This window comes from Acinonyx jubatus, chromosome D2, assembly GCF_027475565.1.
Source record: "Acinonyx jubatus isolate Ajub_Pintada_27869175 chromosome D2, VMU_Ajub_asm_v1.0, whole genome shotgun sequence".
NCBI classification, from domain to species: Eukaryota; Metazoa; Chordata; class Mammalia; order Carnivora; family Felidae; genus Acinonyx; species Acinonyx jubatus.
The window spans coordinates 68871779-68895184 of record NC_069393.1 but is presented as its reverse complement, the minus strand read 5'-3'; the positions used below and the strand labels follow the sequence as shown (position 1 = coordinate 68895184).

Genomic DNA, 23406 nt, shown 5'->3' with positions numbered 1-23406 from the left:
AATCAAAGCCGGGAAGCGATTTTGAGCATGACTTTGACTCACAGTCTTGGGAGACCTGGTGAAGATGAGCTAACTCGCTGTATGACCTTGGCTAAGGTAACTCCACTCCTGGCCTCGCTTGCTTCATCTGTCATTTGAGAGTGGGACAGATAGTCTCTAGGAACCTCCCCAGTCCTCCTAGTGCATGACTCTAGCTGGAAAAAAACGCCAGCCTGAGTCATTTATCTGGTACCCATTTTATGATGCCGGTTGGAGAGGAGGAGAGAGATGCTTGCATATACAGTCACACACAGACCCTCTTTTAAGTGCGCTGCCCTCCTCCCAGGAGGGTCCCCCGAACAGCTTTGGCACCTACCTTCCTCCGTGTAGTACCAGTCGGGATTCTCCTGGTAGGCAAGAGTATCGCTGCTGTTCTCTTCATGGTTGTAATACTCGTAGCTACTCTCATAGTAGTCAGGGGTCCAGTCTACAGAAGTGGGAAGAGGACACAAGAAAAAACCAAAAACCCTAATCATTAGACCTACAGATTTCTGAGTCCTGAAGGAGGATTCATGGGCCTTTCCAGCTCCTCTACTGATGGGGTGGACAGAGGGATTAGGCATTGTGAGTTTTCATCTGGGGTGTGTTAGGACCCCGCAAGGCAGTGTTGGCATCTGGCAGGGTCCAGAGGCCCTGATTGGAAATGGGGAGAAGTCACGTTCTTGCTTTTCACTGTGACCTGGGACAAGCTACTTATATTCTTGGTGCCTCCGTTTGCTTATCTGTAAACAGCAGGAAGATGGTTAGGATCTTGAAGGTCTCCAAGGTCCTGTAAAAGACGTGCCCAGGGTCAGAGCCAGTGGCATCTGAGTGCCTTGCTGTGCACTTCTGTGAATAAGCTTTCTTCCTGGGCCTTTATTAGTCGGTCACCTTCACCTATGAAGTCAAAGAAACTCGTCACTTTGCTCTCGGTCACGGCATCAAACTGCTCCCAACTTGTACCTATAGAATCATCCTAACAGCTAGTATTTGTTGAGCCTCTACTAGGATTAGGCCCTGTAATAAGCATTTTATGTGAACCATTTCACTTCATCCTCATAATAACCTGGGAGGCATATTACTATCCCTCTACTTTCAGTTGAGAAACCTGAGGCTGAAAGAGGTGGTTACTGGCCCCGAGTCACATAGTTAGATAAATGGCAGGATGTGAACCAAGGCGGTTTATCCCCATAGAACCTCTAAACTGCACTGGCTTAGCTGCTTCAATTGACCTCTTACACGGCCTCAGCTAATTCCCCCTTCCCCTTGGGAAAGGGATCCAACCATCCCCATTGCATACCCAGCCTGCTAATTAGGATTCGCTCAAGGACAACCTTGAGAAGATTCATGGATTTTGCCCAGTGAAAGACAGGGTTGTATATGACATTGTCCACGGGTGTAAACCTCACACCGGGCCAGTCCGTTGGGAAGAGCAAGCGTGTATAAGGCTGGACTCAGGCTCCTTGCTGTCTGGGGCCTTGGAAGATGCTGGTAGCTCCTGTGGCTCGTGGAGAGAAGCTTGGGATTTGAAGAAAGTTGGGTTGACTCTGCTCTCTCCAGCTGGCAGGAATATGGCAAGGCGGCAGGTTGAAGCTCTAAGGAAGCTGTCCAGAGATGCATATGATAATGAGGCGGGAGCAAATGCAGATGGGCGACTTGAAAAGGCACTCCCGCAGAGCCAGCTGATGGCTGGAGCATGGCACTTTACCTAAGGCTGATTATCAACCACATTATCTCAGTCTCTCTCCGTCGTTCCCTTATAGTCTTTATCTCTTTGGCTTTTGAAAAATCGACTTTCGCACAATGGCTGTTTTATATTTCCCATTAAAATGGAACTATCTTTTTATTTCCTTTTTGAATACGCCAACTCTGGTTCCTTGCCAAAGTTTCACCTCATTTATCACAGTGTCAAGTCAAGCCTCCCCTTGCTTGCTCATTATTTCTCCCGAGCTGCTTTTCCCCGCTCTGAAAATGCTCCCAGAGGAGGCCACCTTTCCAGGGATGAGGATCTAGGTTGAAGATAAGGCCATTGTCTTCCCAGAGCAAATAAAGTTTCTTTCCATCTAGCATGATAAAGCAGAGAAAGAGAGTGAGAAAGTGAGGGGGAGAAAACCGTTTTTCTGAGTTTGACATGAAAGATTTCAAACTGACATTTGGGAGAGACAATGGGTGGGTAATGAGATGATTACATCATTTGTTTATTTCTTTTTTCCTTAGAGAATTTATTTTTGTTTTTCCAAACGGGCGTTTATCGATAAGTGCCTTTGGAGCGCTTCTGTGATTTCTCCCAGCCCTCTGACAGGTTGAAGGTCGGACGGGCTAATCTCAGCTACGCCATTAAGAGTCATTCCCTTTGCAGATATTTGGAAAGGGGGAAGCTTTTTACATAAATGGAACCGTGTGACTTTTCTAGGTGGTGGGGGATGGCTGTAATGTCTGCTCGAGAATTTTTACTGGAATCTGGCTTTGTTAACAAGCTGTGCTCATCCCTCGGTGAAGTTAAAGAGGGGATAAAACACGTAGGCTTGGAGTCATACTTCTGCGAAACGAGGCAAAAAGTCCCTGCTACTCCCCAGGGCCTGGGGCCCTTGGTTGAGGTGGATAGAAGCAGTAGAGGTCCCGTGGCCCCAGGTCACCAGAAGCCATCCAATAGAAGTACTGTGCAAGGAAAGGCACCGAGATCCTTTACATTTGGGGCGGCTGCAACACGCTTTCAAGAATGCTTTATAGAAGCATCACCCGGCAGGGTTTCTCCACCTCCAAACTTAAAGTTGATGTTGTCTTTTCTATTCTGTTGGCACTTAATCCCACTGTCTACATAAGAAAAGTGTGTTGGGACGCCTGGGTGGCTCAGTCAGTTGGGCGTCTGACTTCGGCTCAGGTCACGATCTCACAGTTCGTGGGTTCGAGCCCCGCGTCGGGCTCTGTGCTGACAGCTCAGAGTCTGGAGCCTGCTTCCGATTCTGTGTATTCCTCTCTCTCTGCCCCTCCCCAACTAGCGCTCTGTCTCTGTCTCTCAGAAAAAAACAAAACAAAACCAAAAAAACGTTAAAGAAAAGTGTGTTGTGCCCCTACGATGGGCCTACTATTATGCCGGGTTCGAGGAGGCTTTGGGAATAATGAAGAGTGGCCTCCACTCACAGGAACTTCCAGAATAGGGTGGGTGGGGGAAGAAATCCAGCCAAGAAAGGAAATGAAAGGGTAGTGGAAAGTCAGGGGAGCTTGATGTGGCCAGGCCTAGGTCAAGTCTTCAAGGTCCACGTTGGCATTTTAGCATTGTATGAGCCAACTGGATGGGGAAAAATGGCCCCAAGTCTCCACCCTTCCCGGTAGCCACATCTTTTGCAGTGTGACTTTGCAGCTCCTCCTACCAAAAGCTGGACTGATTTCCCTGCCCCTTGGGTCTGGACTGGCCTTGGGACTTGCTTTGACCAATAGCATGTGGTAGAAGGACAGTGTGCTAGCTCCAAGCTGGGTCTCAAGAAGTCTTTTGCACTCCCTCTCCCTCTCTGTCTCTCTCTCTCTCTCTCTCTGTCTCTCACACCCTTGTGACTGCCATGTGAACGGGTCGGGCCTATTCTATGGAGGATAAGAGAACCTGTGGGGCAACAGGAGGCCCAGCAGTTCCGGTCAAGGCCTCAAAGGCCTCAGACATATGAGAGCCCAGCCAATCTACCAGCCGACTGCAGACAGGTAAGGAGGCCCAGCCAACATCAGCTGAGCCTGGTCCAGACCAGAAGAACGGTCCAGCTGAACCCAGTCTAAATTGCCAACCCAAAGAATTAAGACATTATTCTATTAAGAATAAGAATTAATACGTGATTAATGGTTGAAGCCACTCAGTTTAGGATAGCATAGTATGCAGTAATAACAAATAAATACATGGGCCTTGATTGATAAACTGGGTTGCTAGTGGGATAAGAAATTTAGGTACTACTTTAGCATTCCCCAGTGGCCTAGAAGGCTGTAGGGTCTTAGGTTTCCTGGCTGCATCTCAGATGGCACCTCTCTCTTATGGTCCTTATTTGTCTATCTGATTGTGTCCCCTAACTAGAGTGTTGGTGTCTTAAAAGCAAGGACCGTGTCTGTTCCTCTTTCTACCCCTCAGTGCCCAGCACAGAGCCCTCTATGCAGTTAATGCATGTATTTGACAAGTGAGTTCTTCCCTCTGTGTTTGGGTCTCCCTTCATTCTGACTGGCCTGCACACGGCAGGCACACAGCTCGGCTAGCAAAGTTGGTATCTGTGTGGAACCGAGTAAATGGGAAGTGTGGGAGAGAAACTACGTGAGATTTGGGTCCGGCGTATTTGGTGAAGAAAATGCCCGATGAGCTCTGTAGGAGTCTAGAAACTTGTCCAAGTGCTTTCCTGCATACAGAGGGATTACAGCCTGACATGAAATTGGGTTCCATTGCTGGATTATTGGAAAACACTCCAGGTTCAGATACAGATTATTGGAGGCTTTCTCTAGGCTGTAGAAAAGGAGAAGGCTTTGGGCGAAGGTGGGAGCAGCTGTGAGAAGCATTTTGTATTAGGTGTAAAAAGAAATCTTCGTGCATTTCTCTATTTATCAGAGTCTGCTTCTAGAATTTATCAGGAAGGATGATGAAAGTATCCTGAGCTAACTCAAATCATCCCAGTGATTGGTTACTGCCTATTTTGTATGTTCTGGACACTCCACTAAATAAGTGTGGTTGCACATAATCTTATTTAAACCGAGAGACACCCCATGGCATAGTTATTACTATTCCTATTACACAGAAGAGAAAAAAAAAAAAAAAAAAAAGGAAGTGGTGTTATCAGGGCCCAGGTCAACCCAACTCCAAGTCTGGTTTGCTTTTCCACCTGCCCAGGAGCCCCTTGTGGGTTTGTGTTTCGTGAAACTCCACGGGTTTTCGCTTCCAGGAAGTAACACACATTGAGAAATCTCTTTTAGCCCATGCTCCAAGTCCCCGGTCCGGGATTACTGTGGTCTGTAGCCGGGGTCTCTCGGAAAGAGCTCCGAGTTTGTGAGATGGGCTCTGCAGCTGCTCTAGTTAAGGAGCTTGCCAGATGTGCGGAACGGAATAAAAATCTCTGGAATGCCGTCCCTGTTGGCGTCATCCATCACTGTGGCACAGACAGCTCCTCCGAGGGCCTCCCCCCAAACCCCAGCCCTGTTGGCCTGCATTCGACGCTTCCAATCCAGCTGACAGGGCAAGCCCAGCAGAGACCCTCCCTGGCAGGCGGCAGGACAGCTGATGGATGGGCTCAGCTCGTGTTGCTGGGCAGAAACAAGCCAGCTTTGAAGAGGCATTTCCGCAGGCCCGCTGGCTGTCACGGCACCTGCTTTGGGGAGATGAGCGGAGTCTGTGCTGTTTGATGACCACCTCCTCGGCCACCCATTGGGGACCGTGGCCTGGGCACCTTCTGCTCCAGCAAAACCCTCACCGCGCACCGTCTCCTGCAAAACCAACTACAGAAGCGGCTTGCCCTGTGGACGTGTGCGTGGTGTTTCCTTGGCCACGCTGCTTTCCAAACCCAGCTGGGAGCTGACAAGTTCCATCAAAGCACAACCCCCATGTGAAATTAAATCAGATGCTAACAGGGGCTTGATTAAAACCTAACCTGCTCTTTGCAGAAAGGCCCAGCTACCGCGTCTCACCCAGCTGCACGGCCAGAGGTTGACCCGACACCTCGAGACGGACTTAGGAGCCCAGGGATGGCAGGCTCCGGGGTCCTGTCATCGGCTCACCAGACTGGCAGAAGCCACTGGCACAGTTCTTATAGGGCGAGGAATTTCAGAAGGTTAAATCCAACACTCTCCACTCGCTACTAAAGTGGCTTTTGAGCTCGTGCTGAAATGCCACCAGTGATGGAGGACTGGCCACCTCCCAAGAGCCCAACAGCACATGCAGGTTTTTGGGCAACTCGGATGGACAGGAAGTTCTTCCTGTTTGCAGACCAAATCTGATCCTCCAGCTTCTGATCTATCTCCTGAAAGCTGGAAGCCTTAAGAGCACAGAGCACGGACCTCTTCCCTTTTCGGTCATCTGTGTTTAGCGGGGCCACTGGCTACAGCTGTTCAGGTTGTTCATGGCGCCACAAACTCGTGGTGATTGTAGGTGTCGTTTTGCAGTTTTCTGGAAGATGGCAGCCCAGCGTCTTGAGGTAAACACGTCTCTTAATTCTCAGAAAGTTGACCTCACAGACTAGCGGGGGGGTCTGCTTTTCATTTACTTGAAGAGAGCGAGGTCTCTTGAGTTTTCCAAGCTCTTCGTCCACTGCGTGACCCCACTGTTCTGGAGCTCCAACATCTAGACCAAAGGAGCCCTCCAATGGGGCCTGAGAGTTGTGTGCTGAAGGCCGGGGGAGGGGACAGCTCTTCCCACCTCTTAGCTTTGGACCGCCCCCCCCCCCTTGGACTCCACATGCACATACTGGTGTGGCCAGCTGGGGGAGCCCTCTGACGCATGATTCCTCCAAGGAACGGAATTCTACACTGTTGAATAGAACACTCTCCTTTGCTTTGAGGAAAGACACGGACCCTCTCAAAACCCACACACCATGCTCAATTTCACAAACCTTCCCTGAGCATGTGGGGTAAACAAAGGTCAGACATCCCTTGCCCTGAGCCAGCACAAGTCTGTCTGCCCACCCAGTGCTTTGCCGCTGGAGAGTATTGACCATCATGCAGAATTTGCCCCAGTTGTCTCCATCTTGCCTCCAAATACGCCCCTGACCCAAAGTTTAGATGTGACTAAACTTTGCCATCTCCATGTGCTGTCTGCCTGGCTCTCGTTCCCCTGTGGGTGACCAACACAAGGCACTGCCAGTGCCGGCCTCTGCCCTGATGGAGTTGTGCCTTGGTTCTTGGAAGGGAGGCTTGAGCCCAGAGTCGAGACCGAGGTTGGATGATGGCAGGAAAGAACAGCTCTGCTCAGCTGGGGCACAGCTGAGGGTACCAGGCAGAGGGGACAGGACAGAGACAAGGTGACAGAGAGAGTCTGTGAGAGACAGAGCCGTCGTGAAAGGGTCTGGGGAAATAAACCAGGCAGAGGGGCAGTGGGGGGGGGGGTGCTCGTGGGAGGCCGCCACAGGGGCGGCTCAGCCTGAGGGCTGCCTGCATGGCCCAGCACAGGGGGCCTGGCTCCCCACCCACGGGGTGAAGTGAGTGAGGGTCCAGGTTGGCCTGCCTGGAGCCAGGAATTGCCCCATGCCACCCTCACTTTGCGTTGGCCTTTTCATCTCATCTCAGCCACTACTGGGCTGTGTAACCTCTGGCGTCCCTCCCTGAGCCTCAGTTTCCTCTTCTGTAAAATGAAGGGACTTAACTGTATCAGCAGTTTTTCCCTTGGGGTCCTGAGACAGGGCATCGGGGGCATCCGCGGGCAGCTCGAAATTTAGCAAAGCACCCAAGAGAGCATCTTTCCGGGAAGATTCTTGAAGGGGTCCATGGCACTTCGGAACCCTTTGAGCGCCGAGGTTGTGCCGACACTTACACGCGTGGGTCCCCTCTCCTCCATCCCAGAGCAGCCTGTAGCTTGTGGGGAGCCCCTGGACGATCCCCACACTCACCTGGGTCCGGGTCCACGAGTAAAGACATCAAAGAGAACTGCAAAAAAGCAAAAACGAAAACAGAAAACCAACACAAGGCTGAGCAAGGTTGAGTCTGCTGGCTGGGTGCCTCCCCGAGCTCCTGCCAGCTGAGAGGAGCTTCTCCCGGGCTCACATATCAGGATCAGGAGCGCTGGGTGCTTTCGGATGGCTGCAGCCGGGACGGGTTAGCGGGAGGGGGCGGGGCCTCTTTGAAGACGCCCCCTCCTCCCCTTCTTCCCGAGCCCGTTGAGGATTCTCCTTGGCAGGGACTCGGTGCTTGTGCCTACCCGGGCTCAGGCTGTGGCATGGCTGCCCAGGCATTGACCACCATGTCCCTGACCGTGATGAACACGTACGGAGCCTCTCCTCTCCGCCTGATCGTGCGTTGCTGCATTTCATTCCTATAACGGCCCTATGAGGAGGCTTCTGTTAGCCCATGTACTGACGAGAATACTGAGGCTTACAGGTCACACAGCTGTGATCAGATTCGGATTCACACTCCAGTCTGGGGGAGCCTTGGGTGACAGCACCTTGGGCGGGGGATGGACAGATGTTTAAAACTCTCCAGTGCCTTCTCATAGTTCTTGGAAGAAAACACAAGCACCTGCCACAACCTATAATCCTCCAGCCATACCCTTCCCGTCCACCGCCCAGTACTAATCCCCAGCCACACCCGGGTTCAAACTGGCGCTGGCCAAGGTCCTCCCACCTCAGGGCCTTTGCACCTGCTCTTACTTCTATGTGGAAGGCTCTCTCCCGTGACCATTGCTAGGTCTTAGCTTAAATGTCATTTTCTCCAGGAGGCCTTCCCCAGCTCGCCGTGGGTGTGACACGCCCCCCACACACTGGTTTGTCATTATACCCATTCATTTCCTCCATAGTTCTTGTGCCATGCCGCTCTTGTCTATTTGCATGTTATCTATTTCTTACAGTGACTCTGCCCTCCAGAAAGGCAAAGATCTCGTCTGTTTCATCACTGATGTATTACCCCATACGGAGAGTAGGCACATGACAGCCCTGAAAAAGTTTTTGTTGAATAAATAAACAGCCTTATGAACAATTCCTTTTAGAGCACAGCACTTGTCGCAAGAATAAAGTTTTATTCACTTAAGAGCTGGAAATATATTCTTTTACTTAAGTCGGGGTAAGCAAACTAAGGCCCTTGGGGCCAAACCCAGAGGTGTCGTTTTAGAAATACAATGTTTTTTAAGTTTGTTTGTTTGGGAGAGATGGAGACAGTGCGAGTGGGGGAGGGGCAGAGAGAGAGGGAGAGAGAGAGAGGATCCCAAGCAGGCTCCGGGCACGGGGCTCGGTCTCATGAAACTGAGAGCTTATGACCTGAGCCAAAACTAAGAGTGGGACGCTCAATGGCAAAAAGTCATGCCTGTTTTTAAGTGTTGTCTTCGACTGCTTTTGGGCCACAACGGCAAAGTCGCCGTGATAGAGACCATACAGCTCCAGATATTTCCTATCTGGCCCTTTCCAGGCGAAGCTTGCCGACCTCTGACTTAGAAAAGGAGGGCTCTGTCACCTGCACAGTTTTCCCTTTTGGGTCTCGGCCACCAGAAGGCACTGATCAATGCGATCATTTTCCCAGCACTCGTATCAACCTGGGCAGTGTGGTATATTTTCCTCCTCTCCCCTCAGCAGAGGTTTTAATTTTCTGTTTGACTGTAGGCCTCCTTAACCGTTTTGGGAACTAGGCAGATGACACATTGGAAAGGACAGGTAAGGCGCACCTGGGTGGCTCAGCCGGGGAAGCGTCCGACTCTTGATTTTGGCTGAGATCACGGTCTCATGGTTTGTGAGATAGAGCCCCACATCGGGCTTTGCGCTGAGCGTGGAGCCTGATGAAGATTCTCTCTCTCTCTCTCTCTCTCTCTCTGCCCCTCCCCCACTCACGCACGTGTGCGCGTGCGCTCTCTCTCAAAACAAATAAACTTTAGAAAAAAAAAAAGAAGAGGCACGTTAAAAAAAAGAATGCATCGTGACTTGAGGTACCGAGGGCGCAGTATCCACAGTGGAATTCTTGACAAAAATGCTTCTCCCGAGTCTACTCACGAGAAGCACGACAGACGCAGGTTGTGGCCGTTCAACGGAACAACTAGCCGAGGCCCTGCAAAAATGGCAGTGCCGTGAAAGACAAAGAAGGTGGGAAGGCTGTTCTTTACTAAGTGAGAGTAAAGAGACGTGACAACCCAAGGCCATGAGAGGTCCTGGATTTAAAAAAAAGAAAAAAGAAGCCGTAAAGGACATTGTTGGGGCAATCGGGAAACTGGAGTGTAGACTGATGTTAGAGAATCTTATTGTGAGCCTTATTCTTCCCACTCTTCTGTAGGTTTGGCAAATTGTGACATACACCACTGGGGAGGGGAAGGCATGCAGAGAGGAAGAGTGGCCATTTGCCACGCCTGCTTAATTGCCTCAGGGTCATCCGGCCTGGTTTCTGCAAAGAATGACATGGGGCGGGGGCGGGGTATCTTGTTTGGGAAGGGGGTTGATAGTGGGGAGCCTGACGGAGAAAGGGCGGGTTCAGGTCTTAAGGGTGTTCCTGGGCCTCGGGACTTGAACGGGGTAGAATCCGAAGGTGACTCCTCCAGGCTTGAGCACCAGGGCGGTAACCAAGGGAGGGCCGTGAGACGGCCCTGAGTGCAAATGTGACCCCTCCTGCCAACTCTGCGTCGATCCGGTCCTTCGCCCTGCATCACCTTCCCTCCACGGAGCTTGTCCGGAGGGCAGGGCCTGCCCCTCTCCCCATGCTCCCCCAGCCCCTGAATTCTCCCATTTGCACTGAACAGAGTGGACCGTGCCTGGCCACGCTCAGCCTTCGAGAAGTGGGCAGGACAGGAGAGAGGACTTCAAGGAACATGGTTCCTCAGGGCCCAGCGTGGGCAAGGCCCTCTGACGCCTGGACCTGAGCCAAAACCCCAAATCTGAGCTCTGAGCCGGAGCGGGAGGGCCAGCCAAGTGCTGCGCTGCCCACAGCCAGTAGGTGGCAGACGTGCTCTTCCCAGGAGCTGAGCCCTCGCTCTCGGGAGAAACCAAACAAAAACAACACTGGACCTTTCTGGGGCCTGGGGGCCCTGCAGATCCCGCTGGCTCTCGGCGAATCTGAAGCAGCTGCCGCCCAGCGATGCAGCCTGGGCTGCGAGTCAGGGATCCAGACCAGGCCCACTCGTTTTGTGAGCCACTGGGTCCGCCTGCAGAGATAGGCTGCAGCGACATGTGGAGACCCGCAGCCCAAACACAGGCTGGGTAGCTGGGGGACCATATGGGAGAGGCCAGGCCAGTAGCCAGTTATTTATGCCATAGGTCTGGATCCTGAAACTAACCTGGGTGATGGGGGTGGGGGAATGGGGAGGCACAATGTTTCATCCCATTCTGGCGTTCAGTCTTTCCACGGTGACACTTAAAATGATACAACTCCTACTCCTGGGACTTGCAAACGCAAGGAGGAAGACCACGAAAGCAAAAGAATAAGAAGGGGGCGGGGGAGGAGGAGACAGCCGTGGTCTCAGTTGGCATACATCAAGAGCTGACAGTGTGCCAAGGACTGTGCTCGATATTTTACATGCATTCCGTCTCGTTTGCAGCACACGATGCTTGATCATGGAGGTACTATAACTGTGTCTATTTCAGAAGTGAGCAAACCGGTTCCCAGAGGTGAAGTTGCCCACAGTAACTTAGCTAGTAAATTGCTGGAGCCAGGATAGAATGGAGCCAGTCTTCCACCGGAGCCCTTGCCCTTAACCTCCGTCGCTATGAGGGCTGAGGAGAGCGTGGCAATCATACGCTTTAACGGAAGAATGGAGAAAGAAACAGAAGCACTACCGAATTCTACAAGAGGCAGGTTGTGAAATCAGACCTCTGTCCTTGGAAAGCTTTATGAAAGGCCTGTCCGGGCTGGCCCAGGCCTGGTAGGACAGAGAGAGGACTTCTGGGCACCAGCGACAGCTGTGGAAGGTACAAAAGTCAGCTCGAGCCTCGGCCAGGCCACGGTGGCCAACGCATCTCAACAAACATCTCCACTCAGATGAGGGGGGTGTGCTAGCTGCTGCCTCCTTCTTTTACCGCTTCTGTTCCTTGTCTCAACAGGGATAAAATAGCAGCTTCTAGTATCTTCTAGTGTCTTCTAGGCTAAGGTTTGTTAGGGGGAAAGACAGGGAGGGCAGAGAGAAGGATATTGTCTCTGAGTCTTACTGATTTACAGCGTAATCTCCCCGGGGGTGAAGAGCATGGGAGTCTAATCCATTTTGTCCTCTCTTTAATCGAGTTTAAGCTTTTTCGAGATTTCATCTTTAATCTAGATTATTGCAGCTCAGGTTCTTCCTCTGCCTTTCAGAATTCTAAATCTACTGGACAACAAGAAGGCAGAGGCTAACAGTCTGAGTTGGTGAATCCCAGGAATTAGCTGGTGGAAAATGTTCTCAGAGGATTGGGACGCAGAAGAGGGGAGATGTGGTGCAAGACCTGTCCTCTGGGGCCAGAAGCTTGGCTTAGCATGAACCAACCAACAATAGAAAATTGGGACTCTAGGGCCACCTGGGTGGCTCAGCCGGTGAAGTGTCCAACTCTTGATGTCGGCTCAGGTCATGATCTCAAGATTTGTGGGATGGAGCCCCACCCTGTGTTGAGCTCTGCGATGATAATGTGGAGGCTGCTGCAGATTTTCTCTCTCTCTCTCCTTCTCTGCCCCCCCCCACCCCCCATGCGCACTCCGTCTCTCTCAAAATAAATAAGCTTAAAGAAAGATTGGGACTCTAATCCCTCCATCCCTTCCTCCTTGGATGTTCTACCATGAGCTGGTTGTGGATCAACACGGAGAAGCCGCGTTATTCCCAAGGGCAGTTGGGTGGGAGATAACTCTGCCCCGTGACCAAGTGAAGCTGAAGTCACTGGCCTAAAAGGGTGGGCCAAAGACAAGAGTGCAGCGTTCAGCAGGCCAGTCCTCACTGTTGGACAAAGAGCTCAAGGTCAGGGTGAGATGTGGTGGTGACAGAGGACAGAGGTTGTCCGTGTTCCCGTCACCAACCCAAGTATTGCCCCATACCATCCCCCCACTGTGGCTCTGGCTGCAGACAAACTATGATGAAATTCACAGTTGTGCAAAGCCACGTAGTCCTTTCCCCCCCCAAAACTGTGATAAAATCCACGCAACACAATATTTTTAATTTTAACCATTTGCAAGTGTACCATTCACTGGCATTAGTTACACGAACATTGTTGTGTAACCATCCCACACTATCTTTACCCGAAACGTTTTCATCATCCCCAGCAGAAAGTGTGTAGCCATTAGATAATAACTTTGTCCTCACTCCCCGCCCTCCCCTGATCAGTACCCGAGTAACCTGTATTCTATTTTCTGGCTCTGAATTTGCCTATTCTAGGTACTTCATATGTGTGGAATCACAATATTTATCCTTCTGTGACTGGATTTATTTCACTAGGCATAACGTTCTCAAGGTTCATCCATGTTGTAGCATATACCAAACTTTCATTCTTTTTCAGTCTGAGTAGATTTCCATTGTCTATCCATTTTGTTTATCCATTCATCTGTTGAGGGACGCTTGGGTTGTTTACCTCTTTTGGCTATTGCGAATAAGTTGCCATGCACATGGCAACATGTATAAATATATGTTCCAGTCCTGCTTTCCATTTTTCTGGGTTATACCTAGGAGTGGAATTTTCTGGGTCTTAGGGTAGTTCTACGTTTAACTTTCTGAGGAAGCACCATCCGGTGCTCCGTAGTGGCCGCACCATTTTATATTCCCACCGACAGTGCATGAGCGTTCCAATTCTTTCACATCCTCATCAACACTGGTTACTTTCCATTTAAGAAAATTCTGGCCATCCTGATAGGTATAGAGTGGTGCCATTCAGTCCTTTTCCAGTCGCAAGGAATCTTGCCTTTCTTGCTTTTGTACATATACCACACAGGGCTGTCTCAGGATGGGCAGGGTTCGCTGTGGCTTTGCTTTAATCTGAACCTCAGGGCAAGGAGGGAAGGCTTTAGCGGGGGAAATACGGCAGCCAAAGAAGAAAGCATTGGCCCGCGGTCTGTGTGGGTGGCTTCCTTCTCGGGAGCCTGGGTGAAGCAGGACCATAGTGACGAGCAAGGGTGCATTGTGGAGAGGAGTGGGTCTGGACGCTTCATGTACAGAGGGGTAAGGCCCAGGGGGATGGAGTGTTCCTATAAGGACATGAACTGACTGGGGCAGGGGAGGGACTCGAGGCCAGATCTCCTTGCTCTGTCAATCACCTGCGTAGCCTTTCTACCTTAACGCTCAGAGCTTTAGAGCCCATTCAGGCCTCTGCCCAGGTGACCGAGGGCTGGAATGTAGCTTCACGTGACAAGCAGAGATGGGATGGGGGAGAGTAGAAGACTTCCATGGCATTTGCCATTCATTTCTGGAGAACTTGGTAAAAATTCAGTTTCCTGAGGCACCTGGGTGGCTCAGTCAGTTAAGTGTCCGAGTCTTGGTCACTTGCTCAGGTCACAATCTCACGGTTCATGGATTGAGCCCCATGTAGGGCTCTATGCTGGCAGTGCAGAACCTGCTTGGAATTGCTGTCTCCCTCTCTCTCTGACCCTCCCTGGAGCGCTCTCTCTCTAATAATAAATAAATAAATAAATAAATAATTAAAAAATTCAGGTTCCTGGGCCCTATACACAGATATCGTGCGTCCATGGGCCTGGAGTGGGCCCAGAACATGAATTTTGAACCAGTACCCAGGTGACTTTGCCCTCAGCCTCGCTTTGATTATACCTGCCTTAGGCATGAAGCTCCTGGCCAAGGGAGACTGTGGGCTGATCTCTCCTCTTTGCACAAGTTGTTGAGTCGCTCTGTGCCTCAGCTTCCCCGATTGTAAAAGTAAAAACGTCCTTACCCTCATGTTTTATTCCAGGGCATATGGCTGCTCGTGGGGAGTGCAGCTTTTGCAAAGAATTGGGGAGGATTGAGGACAAGGGATAAACACACGCCTTTCTGGGTGTGATAGTGCAGGTGGAAGGCCTTTGGAAAGGCAAATGAACAAACAAGACAAAAGAGTGACATAGGTCTGAGGCCTCTGCCACATGGGCATGATCCTGAAGCTGCCTTGACTTCCGTGCTTCCTTTGGTGTGGAACCGGTGGTCCCCAAGCTGATTCAGCTGGTGCTCCCCAGGGCATGACCTGACATCAGGCACAGCGTAAGACGGTCACTCCCTTCCCAATTTCACCATAAACCCTTCCAAACCCATCACAAAGGAGAACTGGGTGCTGCTGGTAAGTCTCTATCCTCTCTACCTCTTGCTAGCCTCCCCTTCCAACCAGGAGAAAGCAGGCTTCAGGCTCTGAGCATTTGGGTGGCAAGTGTAGCCAGTTAGAATTCAGTGATGTCATTTTCTTTGATTTTTTTTTTTCCAATATAGTAGTGACAATTTCCTTTAAAAACAAATCTGTTGAGCTAGAGAAAAGGTAACTCTGTTTAACAAACACATTAAGAAACCGGTTTGGGCTTTAGGGCAGACCTGGGTTTGAATCCCCATTCTGCAGTCTCCGGGGGTGGCCATCTTGGACAGATTCCTTAGCTTTTCTGTAGCTTAGTTTCTTATCTGTCAAATAAGGATGATATGGGTGCCCAAGCCATTGGGCACTTGGGAATGAAGTAATAAACATTAGGCACACAGTATCTGACATATGATAGAGACTTAACAAATGGTTGTGCTATGATTATGATTATTAGCTACTGTTGTCAGAGAGTTTGAGTTTTTCTTTGCTTTGCTTTTTTTTTTTTTTCCCCCTTGCAAATCATGGGCACGAGTAAGGAGAGCTCGCTAAGCATGAACTCTTCATGGAACTTGTTTGTCAGGTCATAGGCACGTCACACCAGTCCACCCCCTTATTTTTCCTGGGATCTTTGCCAAGTCCTAAGCCAGAAAACCTTGTTATATTAATTATGAAGAAAAAGCATGTTTTATTTAAAATCCCGGCTGCCGAATATTCTGCCATGCTGTTTCTCTGTGACAGCAGAATTCCTTTTGCATTTAGGGAACCTTAATGAATTTAAAATATAAATATATCTGTGCCTATATACACATGCGATTTCCCGCGACCTGATTTCCCTAAATACCAGCATATACCGCCAAAGCTAATGAGCTGGAATTGTGCTTTGGATCAGTTTTGTATAAAAAAAATCTGTAAGAAGTCACAGTGAACTTCAGTCCCTCTCTTTTCCTTAAGACTCTGTGGTTCCAGCAAGAGGGAGTGACGTCCTTCCTGGGCCTGAAGGAGACTTGGATATTCTGGAACCCTGAGGCTTAGAAAGGGGTGGCTCTTACTTTCCCATCAAAGGCCTAGTTCGGTCCTGGGGGCTGTGCAGATGTGAACGCTGAAATTAATCAGACGCTGAACCCAGTTACTTGACCATCCAAAACAGGCTCCAATCCTTCAACATCCATAGTGTTTCTGCATAATAACAGACAACCTGGGCTGTCTCTGTCTCTCTCTCCAACTTAGAACCTGGCCGATAATGTAAATCCATCCAGCAAAAGAGTATCAGTGGTAGAGAGTGGTAAGGCCTATGGACTCGGTGGGGGGCGGGGGGGGGCCGCTCAAGTTTCTTCTGAAACTGGGAATGGTAGCCCCTCATCTGGCTGGTGCCAAGCAGGTACGTGAGCCCCATGTTACTAAAATGTCTGGTTTGGGAGTGCCTGGATGGCTCAGTTGGTTGAGCATCTGACTTCGGCTCAGGTCATGATCTCACAGTTTGTGGGTCTGAGGCCCGCATCGGGCTCTGTGCTGACAGCTCGGAGCCTGGAGCCTGCTTCGGATTCTGTGTCTCCCTCTCTCTCTGCCCCTCCGGCTCACACTCTGTCTCTCTCTCTCTCTCTGTCTCACAAAAATAAAAATAATAAAAACGTAAAAAATAATAATAATAAAAAATAAAATGTCCGCTTTTCAAGAAAAGCTGGGGATTTGTGCTTCTATGTGAAGTGTTCTGATTTGCAAATGTTGCCAAACAATTGAAAGAAAATTAAAATACTCTTCGGCTGACCTTTTACCCCCTAAAGAAAACTCAGTCTGTGAGCAGAATGGACTCCCAAGTTGCCAGTTTGCAGATTCGGGTCCCTTCAAAACTTTCTGTGGTGCTCTACCTGGGAGGATACTAGAGTTCTAGAGTTGTTGAGTTTAAACTCGAGGGTTTAAGGAGTCTAGACATGGGAGCAAACATGTGTTTTAATTATAAGGTGCATTGCTGGGGAGAGAAAAGCCATTGTCTTCTGTCCTCTCTAGGGATGGCCTGCCAAGCCTTGTCCTGGCTTCTGACCCTGGAGAAGGTCAAATTCCATTATGGCCAAGCCCAGTGGCCAAGCACCACAGCAAGAAGAGATTTTTGAGCCCTGGGCGCGGTGCACATCCTCGATAACAGTTGAGTGGGTCTCCTGTAACGGGCAAGGAGTGGGACAGATCTGAGCCTCGGTCCTGGCTGGGAAGTTAGTTGAACATCTCTGGGTGCGTTTCTCATCCATAACACAGGGGCAACAGTACAAGGCTGTGCTGGAGACAGGTGTTCATTCAGGAAAACCAACTCTAGCTCAGGCCAGGAAGGCACTTCGAATGAATTTCTGGTGTCCATGACAATAACATTTGTCCAATACCTCTTTGGATCACAGATATCTGAATAAAAATCTAAGTTAGAGATGAGCCCATGGAGAACTCATTATAGGGTTTGCTGCATGACCTAAATTCATGGGAGAGTGTCCACACATCCTCCCAATGGATAGTGATTGTAGATCCTGTGACCACTTTTCTTTAAAGTTCCAGGGGCACATGGAGATCGCTGCACCCCCACCAGCAAACAAACCCCTGGACTAAGAGCTTCCTGCCCCTACACAGAGGACCATGTCCCTGAAGCTCTGTGGATGGAAGAAATCTCATCTTCAGCCCGAGTCCAGGCGAAAGACCTCATCCAGACAGTGGACAGCAGCCTGTAGGGTAGAGCTCAGCTTGACTAGAGGCCAAGCTGTCCATCTTCCCACCTGTAAAATGGGAACAATAACACTACCTACTTCTTAGGGTCCTCCCAGAGATGAACCGATCCACTGTAAAGAAAGAACCTGGCCCACAGGATTTCTCATTAAATGATAACAGTTGGTGATTATTTTTAGCTACGTGGGGTGGAAGAGACTGCCCAGCCCATCTGGCTGTGTGGCTCCCTCCCCTCGATGATGCCCCTGCACTCTCCAAAGCATCTGAGCGAGTTGGCCACTTTCCCCTGGATGTCTGTGGACTGGCCCGTGGAACGCAAGCCGCCTTCCCAACCACCTGTCTGGCACACATCTGGGGTAAGAAAACATTCCAAAGCCCTGAATCCTCTCTTTGGAACTGACTAAGCTCATTGCCCGAAGGCTATCTCTCATATTTTCTCTTTTATCCATTATTGACTTATAATTTCATTGCTAACCCTAAAAATTCACTGGGGCTTGCACCAAAGGGAGTTTTTGGGACCATTACCGTTGTGTGAACTTCAAACAGACTGCATCAACTCTTTCCTTGCCTGCAAACTTTAGGATCTAATTCTTTCTGACTGGTACTTTCTCTGGGCCCCTTGTGGGCCTCTGATAATTTCCACCTCTTCCTCTAGACCTATGGTATTTCTGCTGGGTCTTGTCCCCAGACATCCACCAAGCAATCAAATGATGTAGGGGCTTGAAAATTTGTAACTGCAGCCACAGCACACATATACCAGTCATCACTGGTGAAAGAAAATTCTCTCCGAGGTGAGTCACTTGACAGCTTTATATGGGCCAAAGGAAGGTGTCTGAGGAAAGTTTACTGAAAGGGGAGGAGAAGCTCTTGGTTTTGAAGCATCTAATGAGAAAATCTGAAATTTAATCTGCTGCCTATAGGGAAAGCTCTATGGAATAGAATGGGAAATAAAATGCAAAGGTATTTAATAAGATAAAGGGGTTATGACTGCTCTTTCTGTTGTCATCCCTTGATTCTTCTCTACCTGCCCCCCCAAAGGGGTACATTCTCTGATTTAATTTTTTTTAATGTTTATTTATTTTGGAGAGAGAGAGAGAGAGAGAGAGAGAGAGAGAGAGAGAGAGAACACAAGCAAATGGGGGTGGGGCAGAAAGAGAGAGACACAGAATCCGAAGCAGGTTCCAGGCTCTGAGTTGTCAGCACAGGGCCCAATGCGGGGCTCAAACTCACAGGCTGTGAGATCACGACCTGAGCTGAAGTCAGACACTTAACCGACTGAGCCACCCAGCCTCCCCTTATAGAGATGTCATATTCATTCTGGAAATTTAAAGGGGAAAGCGCTAATATTTATTGAAAGCCAATGCATTGCTTCATCCAATCAGCCATGGCCCTCCCCAAATCTGTGACAGATTATCTGTCACTTGGTTTGCAGTAGGGGAAACCGAGGCTCAGCGTGATTATGTTTTGCCCAATATTCCACAGCTAGAATGTGGCAAAGCTGTGATTCAAAGCGCTGGCTCCAAAACCCATGCTCATGCCTCAAACCACATCGGGTAGGGAACCCCAGGAGGCTCTGTTTCTGTTGATGGCCCCTCTCCTGTGCCCACAGAGATCCAGCTGACACTCTGGAACCACAAAGGCACACAGCAGGGGCCGACATCTCCACCGCCCATCTGCTTCCAAATGCCTACAGTCCCCACGTAAGACCCGTGGATGGCATTTCCTCTCCCTGCTCGCCACCACCTCCCTTGGGCCCCTGCTGACCCTCCTTGTCCCATCTGCTAGGGACAAGGGAGAAAAAGCTACCCACGAAGCTTCTCTCCAAAACTCATCCACCTAAGTAAAACCAGACTCATACGCAACGAACAGGATTCTCCCCTCGAGCCGAATCACAGGGGTTCCTCCCCTACTGTTGCCTCAGATGGCCAGAAAACTATACCTCTGTCAACACGTGCAAAGAGAGTCTGTAGCTTTTAATGGCTTCTCGAAGGGTTCTCGGAGATCCAGGCCAAAGGGTTCTCCGAGCCCCTCGTCTTGGCAGATTTGCTCGCCCTGGCCCCCTTAGTGGCAAGGTGCTCACGGAGACTCTGCTCCGAGGGCTCGAGTCAGTTGCGTGGGTTCATGGACTTGGCTTCTCGACAGCAGCTAACATTACAGGCCTGCATTGACTCTTACAATCAGGATGTATTCAGATTGACAACACGTGCCTTTTACAACCCAAGTTTCTAGTCACTCCCGGCCCGGGTGCTTGAACGTGGGTCGAACCCGGGTCCGCCTCATAACCTCAGCCTCTCAACTACGGACATTTGAAAAGGACACTTACCCCGATGGCTGCCTTTCCCACCAGAGCTGTTACCAACACAATATGGAGATGACACATTCTGGCGAGCATATGTGCAGTTGAAGGCCTCTTGTTTTGCTCGACACACAATTTCTTTTGCTGTCTATGCCTTTACGGGGGAAACATGTTCCCAAGGACTCAAGAACAAAGGATGCCAATTATTAACTAGGCATCGAATACTGTTTAATGTTTTGCAAACCAACTATCTTGATTAAACAAATGGCCACTTTGGAGCTGGGCTGAGTCATGGGGTGGTTTCTCTTCTGGGGAGAAAGTATCCAAAGGAAGTGGCAGGGTTAAAGAGCCCCAGCCCCTGGGTGCACCCCGGGGGCTGCCGAGTGTTCGATGCGGAAGGGCCGATAGTTAACTACCGTCCCACGCACAGGATGAAAGCCCCGGTCGGGTAAGGCTTCCGCTACAGGCCTTTGCCGTCGCTGATTCAGACAGAATGTTAACGGAGTTCTGATTCATCAAATCTCTAAACAGAATTAAGGCATGGACGGGCTCCTAACAACATCACACTCTCTATTCATGAAAGATAAAGGACGCAAAACTGCTATTGACAAACATTGATCCTGGGCCCTTTGAAGCATTGCCCATGGTTGCTTGTTGGCTTCAAAAGTTTTCTTTTAAATCTCATTACATCAGGTTTTCTGCCTTTTAATTATTTTTTTTTCTCCTTTCCTTGGAGTCTTTCTTTGATCAAGAGGGTGAAGAAACCGTGATGCTCATATCCGGGGCCGGTCCTCCCTGTGTTCTGTATTTAGCTACCCTGGTTCCAGGTAAGGTTCCATAAAGCAACGTTACCTCTCAAGCGTGGGTTCTCAGGAACACGCTTATTGATTTCTTTACTAAGCATCATCTTGAGCTCTTGTAATCACCTGACTGCCCACAGTAATCTATGTGAGGGCTCCGGGAATCCTCCTGCCCGGGGCCGGCATCCGGGTTCTGAAACCTTGCCGCCAGCTGAGGCGGGCGCTCTCTCGGGGCTCCTGCTCACCCATGTGCCGTAACCTATTTGGCACACGCAGGACCGCTCAGTGGCTGCTTCCACCTTTGGGAGACAGGTTGCCAGCCGCGAAGGGCCCCATGGGTACCAGCCCCGGAGAAGGCCAAAGTCAATGCCTCAGCCACGAGATGTCCTTGAAGGACAAACCGAGTCCTATCGTTTTTACCTCCTAAATAACTCCAAATTTGTCTTCTTTTCTCCACTTATTTTCTCTCCATTTCAGGCAGCCATCAACTCGCTCCTGGTCAATATCCACCTGACCTCTATGACACAGGTATACACCAGTCCCTTTTTCTGGAAAGTTCTCTGAACCCATCCCAGTGTTCCCCTAATCTTCACTCCCACCCTAACTCTGTTCTTAACTCCAACCCTCATCGCTCTTGAGCAAGTTTACTTGGTTAACTCACCCAGTCAATGCATCTTTCTGGTCTCAGCACAGACATGACTTCTTCAGAAGGCCTCGTGTGTTTTTCCTTCATAGCGCTAACCAAGGTCATGACTGCCGGCCTGTATTACTATTTCATGAATCTTCGTTGCCCACTGTTCCCACCAGACCGAAAGCTCCTAAGGCAGGCGTTCTGTTTTGCTGGCCATTGGATTCCTGGCATAGATACCGGGCACTTGCCTGGCCCATGGTAGGTGTTCGTATATCTTAGATGAATAACCGCTTTATTAAAGTGACAGTTGGATCCTTATTTATTTATTTACTCACTCATTTATTTATATTTTTTTAATGTTTATTTATTTTTGAAAGACAGACAGACAGAGCATGAGCAGGGGAGGGGCAGAGAGAGAGAGAGAGAGAGAGAGAGACAGAACCCGAAGTAGGCTCCAGGCTCCGAGCTGTCAGAACAGCTGGATCCCGACACGGGGCACGAACCCACGGACCCACGAACCGCGAGATCATGACCCGAGCTGAAGTCAGTCACTTGTCCGACTGAGCCACCCAGGGCCCCCTAAAGTGACAGTTGGATACTTTATAATCAGGACACCTCCAATATCATAACCAGCTCGATGTGAGAAACTAAAGTATTTGTGAAATTTCAAACACGCTTCAACTTGTTCACGAAGTTAATATCCATCGAATGTGCACCAGTGATCTGCCGTGAGCCAGGCATTGGCAAAGCAGGGACGGGGCAGGCAGAGAGAACTTCGCTCTCAAGGGGCACACGTTGCGTAAGTTAATTTTTGGTTCGTGATAAGTGTGAAAAAGAATGAAACAAGGTGACGGACCAGAAATCCTTGTGGGTGGGGGATGTTTGCTGGGTGGGTCACCCGTGTGGCACTGAGGCCACTGCTGATGGTTCTCTGACCACAGAGCAAGGGCCAAAGAGGCAGAGCACGGGGGGGTCTGCTGTTTTCCACGTTTAAACTGCAGACCTCACGGCACCTGCACAGTTGGTTGTAAGTAGAAATAGACATTTTTAGGCAAGTCAAATCACCGAATCACTGAAGTGATGCAAGCGTCTCTTTTCCCCTCCATAGCCTTGTGTGAACTCGTGACCCTCTGATCTTGTGGAGTCTCAGAAAACCAGAAGCTTCTCTTCCTGGGTCAACAGGAAGTGACCTCAGCACACTTGTGGTTCATCTTTTTAATACGGATTGATTTCCCTGATGTGTAGTCTCCCCTTTATCTCAAGCAAAAATTGAGCAATTTTGCTCTCCGTGTAATCACTGCAGGCCTCCCACATATTGTCTATTTCCCCAAGGCTCTGTTATCACAACAGTGTGGAATTGAATAAATTTCGGCACATGGCCCTAAAGGAGAGAATTCTCTAAAAAAATGTGTAGTCCTTTGAATTGAGGAAGACAAAAGGGTTAGCTTTTCGTGTAGTATGTCTTTATCTGGGGAGTTGGAACGGACCTCCCTGGGATCTCTGGTTTTTTTGGTTTTGTTTTTGTTTTTGTTTTTAAATTCAAACACAGAGCCTTTAGTCCTCATTCCCGTGTGAGTGTCTGATGCTATTGGGTCAATCAATTCTGCCCGAGGTCTGGGTGACATTTTCTCAAGAGTTGGGTTCCATCCCACTGGAGAGAGCCCCTATCCTGCCTTGGGGGGGTGCCTTGGGACTCTGGTTCTCTGTGGGCTGATTCTGCCACCCTAAGAAAAGACTTCCTCATGGTGACCTTGCCAGAGACCCACTCTTTGACATACTGGTTAGGGATTGTTTTTATACAGCAACCAACGGGTCTGAACCAACCTGTTCTGTGTTTATTTGTATTTACGTAACAACAGTCTTCTTCTTCCCGCTGGGCCTTCAGCATGGGGGGGGGTGTAGTCTGGGGGGCAGGGGGCAGCCTAGAGGAGTACCTGTGAACAGCAGCTGTGACTCAAAACAGACCTGGGAGAGCCCCCACTCTGCCCACATATCCCCGCTGTGGGGCTTTGAGCCAGTCATTTACGCTCTCCGGGCTTCAGTTTCCTCATCTGTAAAGTGGGGAAAATATAGTACTTCATGGCATTACTGAGAGGTGCACATGAGAGCACA

At 49.8% G+C, this 23406-nt stretch overlaps 1 protein-coding gene and 1 long non-coding RNA gene across 6 annotated transcripts in view; one reads left to right on the top strand and one right to left on the bottom strand.

Annotated features, from left to right (window-relative positions):
- Positions 1 to 20045, bottom strand: part of HABP2 (hyaluronan binding protein 2) — a 33968-nt gene extending 13923 nt beyond the window's left edge. Inside the window, exons 1-3 of one of the 3 annotated variants that reach the window (XM_053207599.1) lie at positions 19891 to 20045; positions 7575 to 7611; positions 356 to 466 (exon numbers count right to left, since the gene is read on the bottom strand). In XM_053207599.1, the coding sequence (XP_053063574.1) occupies positions 356 to 466; positions 7575 to 7611; positions 19891 to 19959 (217 nt within the window). In that variant the 5' untranslated portion in view covers positions 19960 to 20045. Of the gene's footprint in view, positions 1 to 355; positions 467 to 1318; positions 7380 to 7574; positions 7612 to 19890 lie in introns of those variants that run through there. The other 2 variants (XM_015071316.3, XM_053207598.1) reach the window with 2 other exon arrangements.
- Positions 20046 to 20103: 58 nt separating this feature from the next.
- LOC106974121 (uncharacterized) lies at positions 20104 to 22688 on the top strand. 3 transcript variants are annotated; one of them, XR_008292289.1, is made up of 6 exons: positions 20104 to 20311; positions 20600 to 20690; positions 21141 to 21191; positions 21399 to 21552; positions 21905 to 22093; positions 22403 to 22688. It is a non-coding gene; the product is annotated as an uncharacterized LOC106974121 (long non-coding RNA). The 3 variants fall into 3 exon arrangements; XR_003421300.2 differs by having other exon boundaries at positions 20114 to 20311; positions 21989 to 22093; XR_001430094.3 differs by lacking the exon at positions 21905 to 22093 and having other exon boundaries at positions 20127 to 20311.
- Positions 22689 to 23406: the final 718 nt, after the last annotated feature.